The sequence below is a fragment of the Theropithecus gelada genome, chromosome 6 (assembly GCF_003255815.1).
Source record: "Theropithecus gelada isolate Dixy chromosome 6, Tgel_1.0, whole genome shotgun sequence".
Lineage (NCBI taxonomy): Eukaryota > Metazoa > Chordata > Mammalia > Primates > Cercopithecidae > Theropithecus > Theropithecus gelada.
The window spans coordinates 122,976,454-122,994,557 of record NC_037673.1 but is presented as its reverse complement, the minus strand read 5'-3'; the positions used below and the strand labels follow the sequence as shown (position 1 = coordinate 122,994,557).

General features: G+C 39.6%; 1 protein-coding gene across 8 annotated transcripts in view; it reads right to left on the bottom strand.

Moving 5' to 3' along the window:
- Positions 1 to 1,885: 1,885 nt before the first annotated feature.
- The window catches only part of GRAMD2B (GRAM domain containing 2B), a 128,716-nt gene continuing 112,497 nt past the window's right edge, over positions 1,886 to 18,104 (bottom strand). For 4 of the 8 annotated variants that reach the window (XM_025388209.1, XM_025388210.1, XM_025388212.1 and 1 more), the window contains 8 exons: positions 15,468 to 15,539; positions 15,288 to 15,368; positions 12,461 to 12,572; positions 11,450 to 11,572; positions 10,203 to 10,290; positions 9,011 to 9,115; positions 7,097 to 7,190; positions 1,886 to 3,125 (listed from right to left, as the gene is read on the bottom strand). In XM_025388209.1, the coding sequence (XP_025243994.1) occupies positions 3,084 to 3,125; positions 7,097 to 7,190; positions 9,011 to 9,115; positions 10,203 to 10,290; positions 11,450 to 11,572; positions 12,461 to 12,572; positions 15,288 to 15,368; positions 15,468 to 15,539 (717 nt within the window). In that variant the 3' untranslated portion in view covers positions 1,886 to 3,083. Of the gene's footprint in view, positions 3,126 to 5,586; positions 5,737 to 7,096; positions 7,191 to 9,010; positions 9,116 to 10,202; positions 10,291 to 11,449; positions 11,576 to 12,460; positions 12,573 to 15,287; positions 15,369 to 15,467; positions 15,540 to 18,104 lie in introns of all 8 variants that reach the window. The other 4 variants (XR_003119853.1, XR_003119854.1, XM_025388211.1 and 1 more) reach the window with 2 other exon arrangements.

Genomic DNA, 18,104 nt, shown 5'->3' with positions numbered 1-18,104 from the left:
TTAGAGTGCATAGAAATAGTATTACAACTGATGATCTTTTTAAGATTACACAAGTTTTGAAGGGCAAAACATATGGTGGACGTTTGCTATTTGGCCATTCAGCATCTGAAACCCCTATGTTAGAATTCCCTACGTTTAAAACCTAGTTGGTAGAGGCGTAAAAATCCCAGATGCTTGCTTTCCCTCGCTTGGTATGCTCGTTAGTATGCAGGCTTAACCTGGATTTCACCATTCGGATCTAGCTGCACCAGATTTTCACTTGGAAGCTAGTAAAGGGAAATAAAACAAACAATAGAATCTGCAAAGCAGAAACAATAACTAAACCTAGGAATGGCAGCGCTCTCTTTCGCTTTGGATGAGTCAACTGTAGTGGTTGTTGGGAAATAAAGTTTCAGGTAAAGAACTAGCAGCCATGCTGTGGGGGTGGCAGTTGTGAGTTCTGATTCCCTGCAGAGAGTCACCCAATCTTTTAAATTAACTTATCTGATTAAAAAAAAGGTAATGACTGTTCATTATACAAAATCTGTAGGATACAGAAAATGTGTATGGGTTTCTGTGTATGTATGTGTGTGTGTGTATATATATATATATATATACACACACACATTTAGGGTTTTCTTCCTAAAATTGGGATCATACCCTATAGTTTTATGTCTTTTAATGCAATTTTTGATATTTTGTATGCCTTTCTTTGACAATGCAATTTTAAATAACTACATAATTTAACTGTTCTTCTACTGAATATTTAGACTCTCTAATATTTTGCTGTCAGAGGTTTCAAAGAATATTCTTGCATATAAACTCTACTATACCTATAATTGTTGCTTTAGGATAAATTCCTAGATGGCAGATTACTAAAACTCAGTGAAATCTGAGCCTTTTTGAGGCTCTTGATATGGTTATAAAGTTCTCCAGAGGTGGCTGACCCACTCTTGAATCACTAATGGGTTTTGAATAGAAAGCATTGACACTGAACTTTAATAAAACTGTAATGTCAGACATGATTTTTTTTTTTTTTTTTTTTGAGACAGAGTCTCACTTTGTTGCCCAGGCTGGAGTGGCAGTGGCAAGATCTAGGCTCACTGAAACCTCCACCTCCTGCGTTCAAGTGATTCTCCTGCCTCAGCCTCCCAAGTAGCTGGGACTACTGTTGCATAAAAATATTTTTTAAAATAATGACTATTGTAGCTGTTATGAAAGCATACTACGTGCCTGACATGGCTATGTGCTTTAGAGACATCATCACATTGACTGATTGACTGAGACAAGGTCTTGCTCTGTCACCCAGGTTAGAGTGCAATGGTGTGATCATGGCTCACTGCAGCTTCAGTCTCCCAGACTTCAGCAATTCTCCTGAGTAGCTGGGACTATAGGCATGCATCACCACACCCAGCTAATTTATTTTTATTTTTAGTAGAAATGGGATCTTGCTACATTGTCCAGGCTGATCTCAAACTCCTGAGCTCAAGCAATCCTCCTGCCTTGGCCTCCCAGAATGCTGGGATTATAGGCATGAGCCACTGCACCTGGCTGACAGTATCACATTTAATCCTCATGCTGATACTTTTTACTGGTACTTTCAACCTCATCAATAAAATGGGGGGATATGGCCAAATATTTTGCTAAAGGTCACATAACTCATGAAATGTGGACTGAGGAATCAAGCATTGTCTTTTTCTTTTCCTTTTTTTTGACTTCAAAGTTCATTTTCTTTCCTTTAAACCATTGTAACCCAATAACTTAAATTCCTTTATCAGTTTTGAAATGAATACTTGGGAGGAAGGAAGTATAAGTGAGTTGGAAGCAGTAGATGGCAGGTGGAAAACGAGTTAAAAAGCATAGTAAGTCTTGGTTAAAAGAATTTACCAACTGACAAAACACAGTGTTAGCAGGGCGTTTCAACCAATGAGCATTTATTAAAAGCCAGAGGTGCACCAGGCACAGCTGTCCACTAGGCTAACAGATACAAACGATGTAACCAATTCACTTATTAGCTTATCTGATTAAATAAAATACATTTCATAGAAATGATTATCAAATGCATTGTGGATAGAAACAGAATATCCTTTATACTTACAGATCTTATGATACCCTAAACAATTATTAATAAAAACCAGCCAACCCATATGGTAAATAGCATACCACCAGTTATTTTATTTTAGTCAGCAAAAGATAAAAACATACAAATTTCATGCTGAAATGGATTTTAGCATTATTGAATGCTGAATACAGACATCCTGTTTCAAAACTACTATCATGGTCCACCTACAGTCTTAAAAATTCAGTGTTTTTCATCCTGTATTAAATCACTATATACCTTTTGGCTTAAAAATTAGGTTTGGTTTCAACATAAGTTTAATTTAGTACTTCAGTCACATGCCTCACAGATTCTTGACCAGTCCAATTAACTATTAGTTACAGCAACAAAACAAAACATAAACGGAATGTTAAATCCACCTTGCTTGATATTCTTGCCAAAAAGGAATTGAGAAATTAAGATACACAGGTGATTTAAACCAGAACATAACAGGAGGACTAAAAAAAAAAAAAAAAAAAAAAAAAAGACAAAATGTAGATGTTACTTGTTTGAAGCAAACCTGTCCACTTAGAGCCATTTATTGCCTTTTTCAGACTTGTGGCTAATTCTTGAAAGGACCACATTGAGTTCGTCCATATACGATGTATCCTTTAGTTTGAAATTCGTTAAGTGGGGTGTAAGGGAGAGGCAGGAGGGCGGGAAGGATGAACAAGGCACAGGGTGGAGTGTTTACTGATGCCATTATGGTAATTATCCAAGAGAGTGTGTCCGCTGGGCCCTTCCTGAGACCTCCAGAGATGGGTCTGTTTTCTTCAGGCAGCAGCAGCAAAATCTTCCTCAGAGAGTCAAGGTCAACTTTTATTGCACAAGAACCAAAATTATTTCCCTCCCCACTTTCCTGAGCTGGAGACCGCCACATGCAATGTCTGGATTCTCATCTGTTTGCGCCTCTGACCAGCAGGGCGCACTCAAACAAAACGCCCCGGGAAGCACCTTCTTCAAAGGGAAACATGAGGTATTCCGAAGGTCCAATCAATCTGGTCGATCAGTCACCATTCTCAAGCAGCTTCTGTAAGTTATTTTGTATCTTGAAATAAAAGAAAAGAAGCTCCTATTATTAAATAGAATGGAATATATTAAGGGCATATTTGCTATAGTCTATATAGCGTTCTAGATTATTCCACTTTGAATAAAAAGCTACAAAAGGGTTAAATTTAGATGAGGCAAATAGATGCTTTTTCATAAACTAGAACTCTGGCAATCCACTTTTTCTTTGGGACATGGTCTCACTCTGTCACCCAGGCTGGAGTGCAGTGATGTGATCATGGTTCACTACAGCCCTGACTTCCTAGGCTCAACTGATCCTCCCACCTCAGCCTCCCAAGTAGCTGGGACTTCAGGTGTGCACCATCATGCCTGGCCAATTTTTGCACTTTTTGTATAGACGGAGTTTCATCATGTTTCTCAGGCTGATCTAGAACTCCTGGGCTCAAGTGATCCTCCTGCCCCAGCCTCCCAAAGTGTTGAGATTACAGGTGTGAGCTACCATGTCCAGCTTACAATCTACTTTAAAATGAGAGAATATAGTGCTTTAAAAAAAAAGAGAGAATGGCAGAAAGACGAAAATATCAGTAGAGACTGAGATAAATGAGATGAAAGAAAAAGAACAAGGAACTGGCAACACCAATGTGACCCAAATGCATTAGAAGACAATAGGAAATTGGTCTTTACACAACCCATTTGATGGTTTTAATCAGACAAATGCCATGTAATAATGTTTAACACTCCTGTTACTCCAATTAGCTATTATTATTTAACATTTCCAAGAAGGTTGTGGATTTCACAGGGACAGAGACCAACCACATCAGATGTTTGGATCTTAAGACAGGTCTAATGCTGGACATCAAAAATGTTCTCAGTAAATGACTGTTGAATAAAGGAACTTGAAAGAATTCAGAGCGGCTGGGTGCTGTGGCTCACGCCTGTAATCCTAGCACTTTGGGAGGCCAAGGTGGGTAGATCATGAGGTCAGGGGTTCGAGACCAGCCTGGCCAACATGGTGAAACTCTGTCTCTACTAAAAATATACAAATTAGCGGGGTGTGGTGGCGGGTGCCTGTAATCCCAGCTACTCGGGAGGCTGAGGCAGGAGAATTGCTTGAACCTGGGAGGTGGAGGTTGCAGTGAGCCAAGATTGTGGCACTGCACTCCAGGCTGGGTGAAAGAGAAAGACTCTGTCTTGCGGGGGAAAAAAAAAAAAAGAATTCAGAGCAAGGAATTCTCAACAACCAGCCCTGTGATGGGAGTAGAAACCTTGCAGATCAAAAGAAAGAACATATTGTTTATTAGAGGAACAGTCTGTGATGTCCTATGGGTGTTCTCAGGTGAGTGAGGAGGAAGGGGATCTGAGATGTAAGTGCCAGCAAAGGCATGCCTGCTCCTGAGTCACACAACACTACACAAAGACAGGCTTTACACATGAAACCATGGGCCAGGGAGCCGAACTAGCAGGATGAGTTATGTGGGTAGTAAGCGGTGGAGCAGGGATAAGAACAAAGGCCTGACTCCAATATTTATGCTCTTTCTACTATACTGTTCCATCATTAATTCCACTTCCAGAACTAAGAAAATAAGTGTTTACTTCAGTTCCCATAAAAGACATTGCCTTTCCCCCGACTTTCCTGCTTTGTTTCTTCCTCATGTATCCCTCAGGATGAAAGATAAATGGAAAAACAGGAGTGGGAGGTAGAAAAAGGGATAAAACAAAGAACTGATATCCCAAATCCACAAAACACACCTATGATGACACACACACAAAACCCAAAAGTAAAACAAAGGAGGGAAATAAGCAATTTACATAGGAAAACCCAAATGGCCAATAAATATATGAGATGTTCAGCCTCATTAATAATTACGAAAATACAATTGAAAACCACAAGGAGATCCAGCTTCACCCTATCTGACTGGTAGTGGGAAGGCTGAATGGACTAGGATGGTACCTGTGGGAAGAAACTTTGAGGAGACATTTGAAGACAGACTTCACGGGATTTGCCAACTAGTCAATCAGTGGCAGGTGAAAAGAGGGAGTTAAAAATTATTCTTAGATTGCCAATGAGGATGACTGGAAAAGCAGTGATGCCATGAACAGAAATAGGGAAGTTATAAGCAGAGAAAGATCATGAGGCTTAGACATCACCGGCCCCCGAAGGCGAGAAGAAGGAACTGCTGGTATGGAGTATAAGACCTCCACGGTGTGGAGCTGCTATTTCACCAGCAGGCTGTGCTGCACTAGCATCCAGCTGCCTCTGAGGAAAGGTGCAGATGAGTCAAAAAGAGCAGGGGTGTGGCCTGGTACCTCTTTTTTAATACTTAGGTTCTTTTGAGCAATGTGTGCAACTTCTAACTTTTTAGAACATCAACACATGCATTTTGACCCCAAATCCACTTTTTACTGAATCAGTTTCTGCTTTGAGACAAAGGTGGTCTCCACTGGTGCTCCTGTAAACCTCCCCGGCCTCCCTGCTAGGCTGTCTGAACCCTGCACAAGACCCGAGGCTGTTGGCCTGCTGTGAACAAGCCCTTCTGTTTTCAGTTCCCTGATTACAGAACGTGGTGTCCTGGCCGGGCCCGGTGGGAGAGTGGGAAGAAACACAAAAGAAGGCAGCAGGATCCCATGTGTTTCTAATCCAAAGAATATCACTGGTATGTCAGAGTGAACAAAATTGAAAATGAATACTACTCCATTCTCTGGGTTGCATGAAAGCCAAACATTTGTAAGCATTTCATTAAAAAAAATCATTTTTCTTCAATTCTCAGAAATTAATGGTTTAAAAAGGAAAAAAAGCTAACCCATACCTTCTCTAGGTTGATTCTCGATGTAAGAACTTTCCACATTTGCCCATAAATACAATGATTTAATATGAATTATCTGACCTGACTTGGTTTAGAACGTAAGTTTGGAAACTCCTTTGCTTTTAATACTTTAGCTATTAAATACTAACATTGAGTGTAGAAAAACAAAGATAATTTTAGTCATTTGTATTTAATATGAAGAAATACATCTTCCCAAGTAAACATAACTGTACTATGATGTAAAGCTACCAAATACTGGGCATTTGTGACAGCAGTTCTAACTGAACACTGGATTCTTCTCTCTAAGCCTTTCCTGAAGGATTCGAGTAAAAACAAAGTAGTTATCAGATAAAGGAGAAGAAAATAAGACATGTAAATCAGGTTTATTTCTGGGATATTTCTGGCATGCCTATCTTCTTCTCCAGCTCACTCTCCTGCTGCCTTCTAAGAATGCCACAAGCTAAGGACAGATTTGCCCTAGCATTGTTTGGACTGTAGACACTTTGAGATAAAGGTACATCTGTGGCCTTATCAACAAAGCCTAAAGCTGGATTCTGAGGAACAGTAAAGCAGAGAGCTTCTAAGCACAACTTTGCAGTCAGACAGGCCTGGTTCAGGTTCCAGATCTGCTGACTTCATTTTCATATTTTTCTTTTAATGTTCTCTCAGCAGACTCAAGTCTGCTGCCTTTCTAGGTGTGTTACCTTCAGCAAGCTAACTTGATACTCTGATTCTTCTCCTATCAGATAGGGAACAATGACGCCTATCTTCCATGGTTCTAATAGGGCTTACATGCAATATTTTATGTATGGGAGCGATCAGCCTGGGTGGAGTTGGGGCTGTACTTTCTGGCCAAGCCAGTGGTGGGTCTCCAGTTCACTCCCTACTATGTCCCTACACTGAGCTCTCATGTCAGAGGTCACTTACCATTGGGCCCTGTGCTATTAAGTAATATTTCTAATCAAGGAGGAAAAACAAAAGACCCGCAAGACTAGGTATTTCAGGGAAAATGAGATTAAAACCTGTTTCTTTGTGGAAATAAAAAATATTGTTTCACATTTACTATGAAAAGCCCCCAGCCCAGGTTGATCATGTAGGTTTATTGCGGCACACTAACGGCGTCTGAGTGTGTAATCCCTGAGCTGACCTAGGGCAATCAATAGGCACTACTGTGACTGCCCCCATACACAGGAAAGAAATAGGTCACCTTTTCTAATTTCACTATGTTAGCTGTAAGCTCTTGACAGAGAACTTCCACATTGAATTGTACTTGTGATCCCAGGCCAGATGGTGCTGCCTGTCTGTAAGAAAAAAGAGAAAAATTATTAAGGGCAGGGATGACAAGGAAAGAAGTGGAATGAACACATTTAAAATTGATTCGAACAGAAAATTGGTTTATAATAGAAGAGAGTGAACATTTCATTTGTTAATATTAGACAAAGCCCTGCAGTAATCCGCAACTCCAGGCTAGATGTTTAGGGAACTAATTCCTAAAGGCTCAGCTGGAAATCTCTTAAGCTATTTTTAAGTGGATATGGTGTGTTTCGGCTTCCAAACAAAAATCAGGCAATTATTTTCAAGCACGTGGTTTCTTAGAACCCTTTTATTAACCCCTAATATCCTCTCTGTCTCTACCAGAGCATAAACTTACAAGAATGATTGCACTTTTCAGCTATTTATACTAGAACTTTAAAAGTTTAGGAATGTCTTTATCTAGTTAATCAAATGTCCCTTGAAATGTGAGACTTTTGTAGTTCCTTCTTTGAGATTTATCATACAGCTATAATTGTCCTTGTCTTATAATCAGGCATGAGCCACTGTGCCTGGCCTGGAGTCACTTCTTGTCTTTATGTACATTAACTTTTTGAACAAGATGGGAGAAAGTAAGGGCAGAGTATGAATCCATACCAAACTGTTTATTAGGCTTTTGTATTTTATTAGTTCAAGTGTATATTTATGGTTCAAAAATAATCTGTATAGCTGCATACATGTAAGCCACCTAAAGGTAATTCCTACAGAGTAAAGAAAGGTCCTAGAATGGTATAACACAGTATTTCTCAAAGTACAGAGCTCAGACCATTGCCATCAGCACCACCTGGGAACTTGCTGGAAATGCAAATTCTCAGGCCTCATGCCAGACCTACTATATCAGGCACTCTGGAGATGAGCCCTGAAATCTGTTTAAACGATTCTAGATAATTCTGATGCAAATTAAAGTTTGAGAGCCACTGGTAGACTGAGGAGCCCATGGTTTTTGTAGTTATATACACCTGCAGCTGATTCTGCAAACCGTAAGACATTAAACTAATTATTACTCTGAGTCTCAGTTTCTTCATCTGTAAAATGGGAATAACAGCTCTATTCTAAAATTGTGGTGAAAATGTAATGAGGAAAAATCATTTGTATTTGTATGTGTATGTATTCATTCTAATAGAGTCTTTAGCATGTGGTGGACACTCTGCCAGGAAATATCATTACTTCAAAAACTTGGGCTAAATGTACACTTTCTAACATAGCATAAATTATTTCACTTTTTAGGTAACGTGTCAAAATCTTCATGTAAACAGGTTTAAAGAAAAGAGCTCTATGTCTGAAAAGGTTTAATTAGGCCAGGCATGTTAAAAAAAAGACTGATGGAAAATCTTCACAGACACATTCAACTAATTACTAGTCACATTGATCTTGACAGTGGTCAAGAGTTTTGTAAATAAGTGAGTTAATATAAAAAGTTATACATGATCAAATGTGCCGAGTTTCTTGAATTGCTTCTTTCTCTGAGTGTCTTGGTTAACTGCCATTTTACTAAGGTAAACTTGCATAGTTTAAGAAATGGGGCAAGGTCACAACTGCATCTTAGCATATTAGAGCAAGATAATATAAAATGAGGCTTGTTTCTTGCCTTCTTACTAGCAACATTACAACAACTCCAAAATAGTACAGGGTTAGGTCATCCATTTCTAGACCCTCCTACCTTTTTACTTTCCACATATACACTTAACAAAATATCTCATACAGAATGTATCTCCAATTAATGTTTACTAAGAAGGATGCTAAGTTCTGGTCAATTATTACATTAAGCAGAAAGGCAAGCAGATGACAGCACTAGAGGCAATTAGCTTACTCAGTATTATGGGTGTCCACAATGGAGGTTAGTAACCCCAGCTGCTCCTCCAGAGTATTAATTCTGTATCTCATATAGAAGGTCGAGATGATTAGTGCACAGACACTGGAAAGGGATGAAAGAGAAACTTTCATTAGGTTAATGGCCAGGATCTGATGTTCATAAAACAACTCAGTGCCAATGTGATACACTTGAGGCAAGGCATTTTCCAGAATAACTTGGTAAAGAGATTTTAAAAACATCCTTTCTAAACAGGCTGATGCTTGTTATAAAACTTACAGCTAGAAGAGACTTAAAATCCTCTAGCCCAAGTCCCTCAATTTGCAAATAATGACCCTTCTAACAGCATTGGTCAGAGCCAGACCCAAGTTGGAGTACCGAGCCAGCGTTCCTCCTCCCTGTGGTACTACCGTCCTCTGCTGGAAGAGCCTGGGCAGACAGTCCCCAGTCGTGTTCTCTGGTGACTCCCTCCTTTATCTGGAAACTAGACTGGGCATATTTTCCTTGGTTGGGAGGAACAGCCTAGAACTGGGTCAGGCTATTTTCAGAAGAACAATCGGTTACACACTGGAAGTTAAAAAAGTCGATGCCTACATTTTTGGTAAAGGGGATGAGGATAACATTTTCAAGTTGTGTTGGCCCCTGTTCAGGGGACATGGGACAGATGGCAAAACAAAATTACAGCTAGATAGAAGGAATAGGTTCTAGTGTTGAATACCACTGTAGAATGACTAAAGTTAACAATGATAGAGTTTCAAATAGCTAAAAGAGGATATTGAATGTTCTCAACACAAAGAGATGATAAGGGTGATGGATATGCTAATTACCCGGATCTGATGAGTATACATTATATGTATCAAAACATCACTATGTACTCCATAAATATGTACAATGATTATATGTCAAAAAAATAAAAACAATAACAAGGGTAAATATGTTTCATAATTTACAGAGCAATTTCCCAACTAATGGTACCCACTCAGAACTTAGTCCTCTGCAGGGTTTGGCACAACCACGAAAATGTGACCTAAGCCTAAGGAAAAAAAGCTGAAGTAGGAGACAAATTGTCAAAGTAAAGATGTGGGTCACATTTCAGACAATTGAGATTTACGGTAGGTCTCGGCAATGTGAAGAGATTACTCCTTTAGTGAATGAAATCATTTTCTTAGTCACAGTAAATTCATGTACTTACACAATTGCATAGAATATAAGAATATGGTGAAGCATTGGACATTTCTGAGACTTGACTTTATGTAAGATTCCAACAGTTTCTGACAGACCTGTTGGGTGGAAAACAAAAAACAACTGTTTAAAACCATAACACACTTCTTTTATCCAGCAATATCCCTATAGGGTACTTGAGAGAGGTAATTATTCCCAGGTAAAAGAAATCAGAGAAAATATCCACTGAAGCCTCCCAGTTGTCATTTTAACCAGTAGTTACAATTCCTTCCAACAAAATTCATTGATTTACACACCTATCCACAGCCTTCTTTGTGTCAAGCATTGTGCTGGAATCAATGGTGAACAATATAACAATATCCTTGCTCTCTTACCAGTATAGCTAGTTATTAGAATAAAAAGTAAATAAGAAATTTGAGTTTTACTGGAAAATTTTTTGTTTTTTTGAGACAGTCTCACTCTGTTGCCCAGGTGACAGTGGCGTGATCACAGGTCATTGCAGCCTTGACCTCCTGGCCTCAAGCAATCCTCCTGCCTCAGCCTCCCAAGTAGCTAGAACTACAAACATGTACCACACCCAACTGATTTTTAAATTTTTTGTAGAGATAGGGTCTCACTATGTTGCCCAGGCTGGTCTTGAACTCCTTGGACCCAGGCAATCCTCCCACCTCAGCCTCCCAAAGTGCTGGGGTTACAGTAACAGAAATTTTTGAAACATAATCTCATGTATTCAGAATCATGAAGTGACCTCCATGAAGGCTATTCACTTTTGTATCCCCCACTGTAATCATGGAACTGGGTACTGGTTGCTAAATGAATAAGTGAATTAATATGCAAAGACCTATAATACAAAAGGAGGAAAGGGAACATGAAGAGCAGTCATAAGGTGAAACATGGGGACCCTTTAAAAGTTACAAATAGGCCAGGCGTGGTGGCTCACGCCTGTAATCCCAGCATTTTGGGAGGCCAAGGAGGGTGGATCACAAGGTCAGGAGTTCGAGACTAGCCTGACCAACATGGTGAAACCCTGTCTCTACTAAAAATACAAAAATTAGCGGGGCATTAGCCGGCTCAGGAGGCTGAGGCATGAGAATCACTTGAACCCAAGAGTCAGAGGTTGCAGCGAGCCGAGATCATGTCATTGCACTACAGCAGCCTCGGTGACAGAGCAAGACGCTGTCTAATAAAGAAAAAAAGTTACAACCAGACGTCTCCAACCTTTCTAAAAAACCCCCTCACAAGACCTCCATTCCTTACCCTGTGCAGGGAGACTCTTGGCTTTTCCTTCAGGTACTCTGTTCACATGGGCATCTGCCCGAGTTGGCTTTGCTTCTCCCTTGGAGACATTCAGAACTGTTTGGGATTCTGTCACATGGAAATCTACTAAGCCAAAACGGAGCTGGGTAAGTTTTCTCTCCAATGTATTTAAAACAGGATTAATCACCAAGTAAATCAATCCCTTAACATGCATGATGGTCAAGAACATGAATGGATCGTCTCACAAGTTAGTTGTGGTGGCTGGGGGCTGAAACTGAATGCTTAAGCAAATAAGTAATAAAGTGATATAAGGATAGTCTTTCATTTTCCAACTAACTCACATAGATAATTTGGCTATAACAATTAAAAATATTATTGAAATAAGAGAGAAGAAAATAGGCCAGGCGCGGTGGCTCACACTTGTAATCCCAGCACTTTGGGAGGCCGAGGTGGGTGGACCACGAGGTCAGGAGTTCGAGACCAGCCTGATAAACATGGTGAAATCCCGTCTCTACTATAAACATACAAAAATTAGCCGGGCTTGGTGGCACATGTCTGTAATCCCAGCTACTCGGGAGGCTGAGACAGGAGAATCGGTTGAACCTGGGAGGTGGAGGTTGCAGGAGCCAAGATTGCGCCATTGCACTTAGGCCTAGGCAACAGAGAGAGACTCCGTCTCAAACAAACAAACAAACAAAAACAAAAAAAAGAGGGAAGAAAATATTATGTTTTTCTCTCTCAACTACCCCAATATTAGGTCTATTTAAGAGACCTCTGTTAAATATGCATAAAAGGAAACGAATTTTTACCACATAGGCAATTCTTTTCCCTCAAACTCTCAAGGCATCCTTTCTCCAGATTCCATTCCTGATTTTTAGCTAGGAAGACAATGTGGCTTTTTTTTCTTTCTTTTCTTTTCTTTCTTTCGTCCTTTTTTTTTTTTTAAGGGGGTTGGGTGAGGATGTTTTGCGGGGAATTAAATTTTAGTCAAAATACAACAATTTCCCAAACCTCGAGAGTTCTCAGATTCAGGAGTTTGAGAACCAGAACTGCTGTATCCTTCCATGTCTTGCCTTCTTTGTTGAACCACTCCATCCAGATCTGAGAATTCATCATTGAAATCCTGAAAGGAAACAGTGAAATGAAGACAGGCTGATTTTCCCTTAGTAAACAGGCAGGCCTTTGTACCTCCCAGCCCTTTCACCTAGGCCTGACCTATAAAACATAGAATAGAAGGAAGGATTACCCCATATGACTGGGATTTTCCCAACAGATCACCGAGTATCTGGTTACTGAAACAGATTTTTCAGGCAGTTAAAATTCTGTCAACAAACAGTGGCCAACTTGTTTAAAACAACAAATGTCTGGAAAAACACCCAGAATGCCAATAATTGAGAAGCTTCCAGTGTGAAGCTGAAGAGGTTTCATTAGCACTTTGTAATGAGAAAACCTGATTACTATACACATATATAAGAGAAAAAAATAGAAAGCTTTAAATCCAAGTTCAAATATGTAGACAGAGAGAAAGATACTACTAAATTATAGGTTTTTTTTATTTTAAAAAAGTATTGGAAACAGAAAAGGAAAAATGGCTTTAGCAAATTAGGCCCTGAAAGTAAAGTTTAAGCTTTTTTTATTCCCTCAACTAAATCAAAACAGGGTTAGTGCTAGTACATTTACATTTTAGAAAGATGATGGAGGAGTAAGGGAAAAAGCACAGGCATTCTACTTTGTATTCTATTGGTTCCCCAAAGTGCTTAAGAACGGAAGAGACAAATGGTGTCATTAAAATGTCCTGGCAAAGGTACAATTAGGCTGAGCTTTTAACAATTTAGTCAGCTGCCAAATGAAGAAGAGACTCATCTTGTAAGCAAATTACCAACCTTTCACCTTGAACTAGCTGTCTTTTGTTCATCTCAACACTCATTTCGATTTCATACAAGGATTTATAGGAGAAGAAAGATTGAAAATTTCTTCAATTTAATGATTTCTTGAATGCCTATCTTGTATCAGGCAGTATGCAAAGCTCCTTACATACATGATTGCATTTAATCTTCACAGCCACATCATGAAGCTGGCATTTTAATGGATGAAGAAACTGAGTCAAAGCAGTTACAGAGCTTGCCTGATGATATAACATAGCTGGGTGGAGCCCAGATTTAAAACCAGGTTTCTTGGATTCCAAATCATATGTGTTACATTATATTTTGTGCTGCTTCCCACTACTGTTTTTCAAGGTAGATTTTTAAGAAATTGAGATAAAATTCAGGTAACATAAAATCCACCATTTAAAAGTATACAATTTAGTGGTGTTTAGAATATTCACAATGTTGTACAACCATGGCTACAGTCTTGTTCTGAAATATTTCCATCATCCCCCAAAGAAAGCCCATACCCATTAGCAGTCACATTCAATTTCTCCCTCACCCCATTCTCTGGCAACCACTAGTTTACTTTCTGTCCCTATGGATTTGCCTGTTCAAGATATTTCCTATAAAGGTAATCATATGTGGCCTTTTGAGTCTGGCTTCTTTCACTTAGCATGCTGCTTTCAAGGTCCATCCATGTTGCTATATTGTAGCTGGTATCAGTACTTCATTTCCCTCCTTTTTTTTTTAGATGGAGTCTCATTGCACCATCCTGCAGGCTGGAGTGCAATGGGGCGATCTCAGCCCACTGCAACCTCTGCCTTCCAGGTTCAAGCAATTCTCCTGCCTCAGTCTCCTGAGTAGCTGGGATTATGGGCACCCGCCACTAGGCCCAGCTAATTTTTTGTATTTTTTAGTAGAGACAGGGTTTCACTATGTTGGCCAGGCTGGTCTCGAACTCCTGACTTCATGATCTGCCCACCTCAGCCTCCCAAAGTGCTGGGATTACAGGCGTGAGCCACCACGCCCGGCCCTTAATTTCCTTTTTATGGTTGAATAATATCCCATTATATGGGTATTTAAAAAATTTATTAATCAGTTGATGGACATTAGGCTTTTCCCCACCTTTCAGCTATTACAAATAATGCTATTAACATTCTTGTACAAGTGTTTGTGTGAATACGCTTTCAGTCCCATTACTTTTAAACTGTTCTCAAAAAAAGATTTGTGGGAGATGTTGAAACCATGGGCTCATATTGCTTCATTAATGTTGAATATTTCTAATCATTTGAATGATATGGTTGGAACTCTCTTGGGAAAACATTATAACCATTATGGGTACAAATCTTACACAAACAGAGGGAGCTACTTCCCACTGGAGATTTACTCTACAGTTTACAAAGTCTAAGGGAATGAATCAATCTTTACCTGTAACTTGGGCTTTATAGCTTTCTTTTCTTTTCTTTCTTTTTTTTTTTTTTTTTAACAGTTAATTCTGAGCATGTTTGTCTTCTCTTCTAAGTTGTGAAGTCTCTGAAGGCATGAATTAGTTTTAATTTTTCCTGGTTTCCTACAGTGTGCACTAGCATGGTGCCTTGAACACAGAAGACATTTAAGGATTTGTGGTATGACTCAGTCCTACCTCAAATAGATGTGTGAATCCCTCTAAACCAATATTGACAGACAAACAGAGCAAGACTTTATGAATGCCTTCACTGACCAGTAACTCACCAAGACAGTCTACTAGGTGTTTCTTTCTTTTTGCAGGACAACTCTTCAATTACTTGGAAAAAGTTTATGGCTACTGTGGTTTCCTCTTCTTTAAGACAGCTATGCCCTGTTTCTTCAACTGTACCTCAAATATTTTGGTCCTAAGCTCTTCCCACACCCTGGTCATGGTGTAAGCACAAGTGTAACTGTGGGACATATTCCCTTTCTTTTGCATTTAGATAGTTATGTAGGCAACTTACCAGAGGCAGAGATGACGGGCGGTCTGCTCGGAAACTGTTTTCAGCAGAAGATGGATTGGGACTGTTACCAACACTTGTATTCTGAAATTATTGGAACAAAGCGAAAAACCAGATTAACAATGAAACCATAAGAAATACAGAAGAGAGATAGTAATTGAGGCTCAGGGACATCATACTCACTTCTAAGTGTCCACACACAGATTTTAGTAGTTTGTAAGTTGAATCTCTGGAGAGTAAGGAGACAAATATGTACTGAAAAACAAAACAGGATAATTATGAATAGATATTACCTGATGAGAAGTGAGAGTTGAGAGTTCAGAAAAGTATCTGTATACAGCTTTTTCACTTTCAAACAACATGGACCTCTCTTTGATCTACATTCTCATTCCTCTCACCCAAATATTCCATTTTTATTCCATTTCTGGAATAAAGCAAACATTCTCCCATAAAAACAACAAAATTTTCAAACCCAATTTAAGAGTAATCAATACATGTAGGGCAAAATGAAGGCTCCAAAAGCCTGTCATTGGTGCCACAAACAAGCCCAGAGAAGAAAAGGCCTGGACATTAAAAAAAGGCTAGTGACATTCACTAGATCCCCTTTAAAATCTCTCTCCTTCTGTTTTTGTTGTTAAGGGTATTTAACAATTCCCGAGGGTCCGCCTTCTCTGCTCTGACCTAGATTTCCACTGAAAACTTCCCAGTGGCTCTAATAGGCTAGCTCGCTTTCATGCCACTTCCAGATTCTTCCTTGTACAAATATGGAGATTTTCGAGTGGAGACTTATAAGTGAGCCATGGGAAAGAAGTAAAATCAAAGCTAGACGAATCATGTGAAGACAAATGACATGAGGAAAAATGATTTTACCATAAACAATATGTTCAGAAAATATAAAAATCTACTTTTTTTCCCATCTATTTATGTCATAGAATGTTTTCAGACCTCCTTTCCGTGAGTTTGCGATTATCCTTCTCATTTACCAGTGAGGGAACTTGAATTATTTCCAAGCAAGTACTATATTCCAAAGTAATTAATATTGTGGGTTCTGGCATCAGGCAGATCCAGTTGCAAATTCTGGCTCTGACACTTACTAAGTGGGTGACATTGGGAAAACTGCTTAACCCCTCTAACTTTCAGTTTTCTTAATAACAGTTATCCATTACAGGGTGGTAGCAAGAAAATATAAGAAAAGCATTAGTGTATGGCCTGACAAGGAGGAAATACTGATGAGTGCTGGCTATTAGTATTTTAAAAAGATCCCCAAATAGATATTAACATATCTTCTAGCTTATCAGAATGGTCTCTTTTATCTTTCCTTCTTTCTTCTTCTCTCTACAAGTTTTCTAGTATGGTTAGAAAGGAAATCTATAGCCAGTCACGTTGGTTCATGCCTGTAATCCCAACACTCTGGGAGGCTGAGGCGGGGGATCACTTGAGCCCAGGAATTTGAGACCAGCCCTTGGCAACATAGCAAGACCCCATCTCTATTAAAAAAAGAAAAAAGAAGAAAGGAAAAAGGAGAAATGAAATCTATAGAATGTAGATTTTATGCTTTCATAGAAATAATAGGTAACAGATTAAAAAAATTTCACGTGAAAAGTAACCACTCCACTCCCTCTTTCTTGCCAAGCTGAAATAAACACCACTTTAATGTAAATGTTTCTGATTGCACATGTCTGGGGTAGCACAATAGTCAATTCAGCTCTGGAATTTCTATATAGAAGGTAGTTCAGGCAACCTGTTAGTAAAGCAGGTCTAAAAACTGATCCTGCACCTGCAGTTGCAGAGCAGGTGCAAGTTTTATTTATCTGGAATGGCTCTAGGGAGGTATTGACTGAGGTTATGGGGAGGCTGGCCACCCCCACACCAGGAACTCCTCACTATCAACCTGCTTGCCTCACCCTGTCAGTAAGGTGGTGTTTTGTTGTTGTTCTTTATATATATTTATTACTGTTTTGAGACAGGCTCGCTCTATCACCCAGGCTGGAGTGCAGTGGTGCTCAATCTCAGCTCACTGAAACCTTTGTCTCCTAGGCTCAAACAATCCTCCCACCTCAGCCTCCCCAGTAGCGGAGATCACAGGTGTGTGCCACCACACCCAGCTAATTTTTGTATTTTTTTGAAGACAGAGGGTTTCGCCATGTTGCCCAGGCTGGTCTTGAACTCCTGGACTCAAGCGATCCACCCGTTTGGGCCTCCCAAAGTGCTGGGATTACAGGTGTGAGCCACCATGCCTGGTCTTGTTCTTGTTCTTTTTCTTGGAGACAGGGTCTCGCTCTGTTGCCCAGGCTGGAGTGCAGTGGCACAATCATGGCTCACTGCAGCCTTTACCTCCTGGGCTCAAGCGATCCTCCTACCTCAGCCTCCCAAGTAGCTGGGATCACAGGTACACACTACCACACCTGGCTAATTTTTATATTTTTTGTAGAGATGGGGTTTCACCATGTTGCCCAGGCTGGTCCCCAACTCCTGGGCTCAAGCAATTCTCCCACCTCAGCCCTTAGCCTCCCAAAGTGCTGGGATTAAAGGCCTGGCCTCCCTTTTTTTTTTTTTTTTTTTTAAAATTTTTTTCTTCTTTAAGACTATTAAAGGAACTGAATATACCAGTTTAGCCTGATCTAGCAGATGTTAGCCTGACCTAGCTGAAGTTGAGACAGCATTTTATTTTTTTGACCTTGGTCAGGCAAGTATAATTAAGTCAGCAGGAAATTCAAAATTGGCAACACTTCTATGAGAATAAATCACCTTGTGAAGGGAAACAGCACTACATGAATGTCTACAGGCTATAATTTTTAAAATTAGTCTTATAGAATTTTC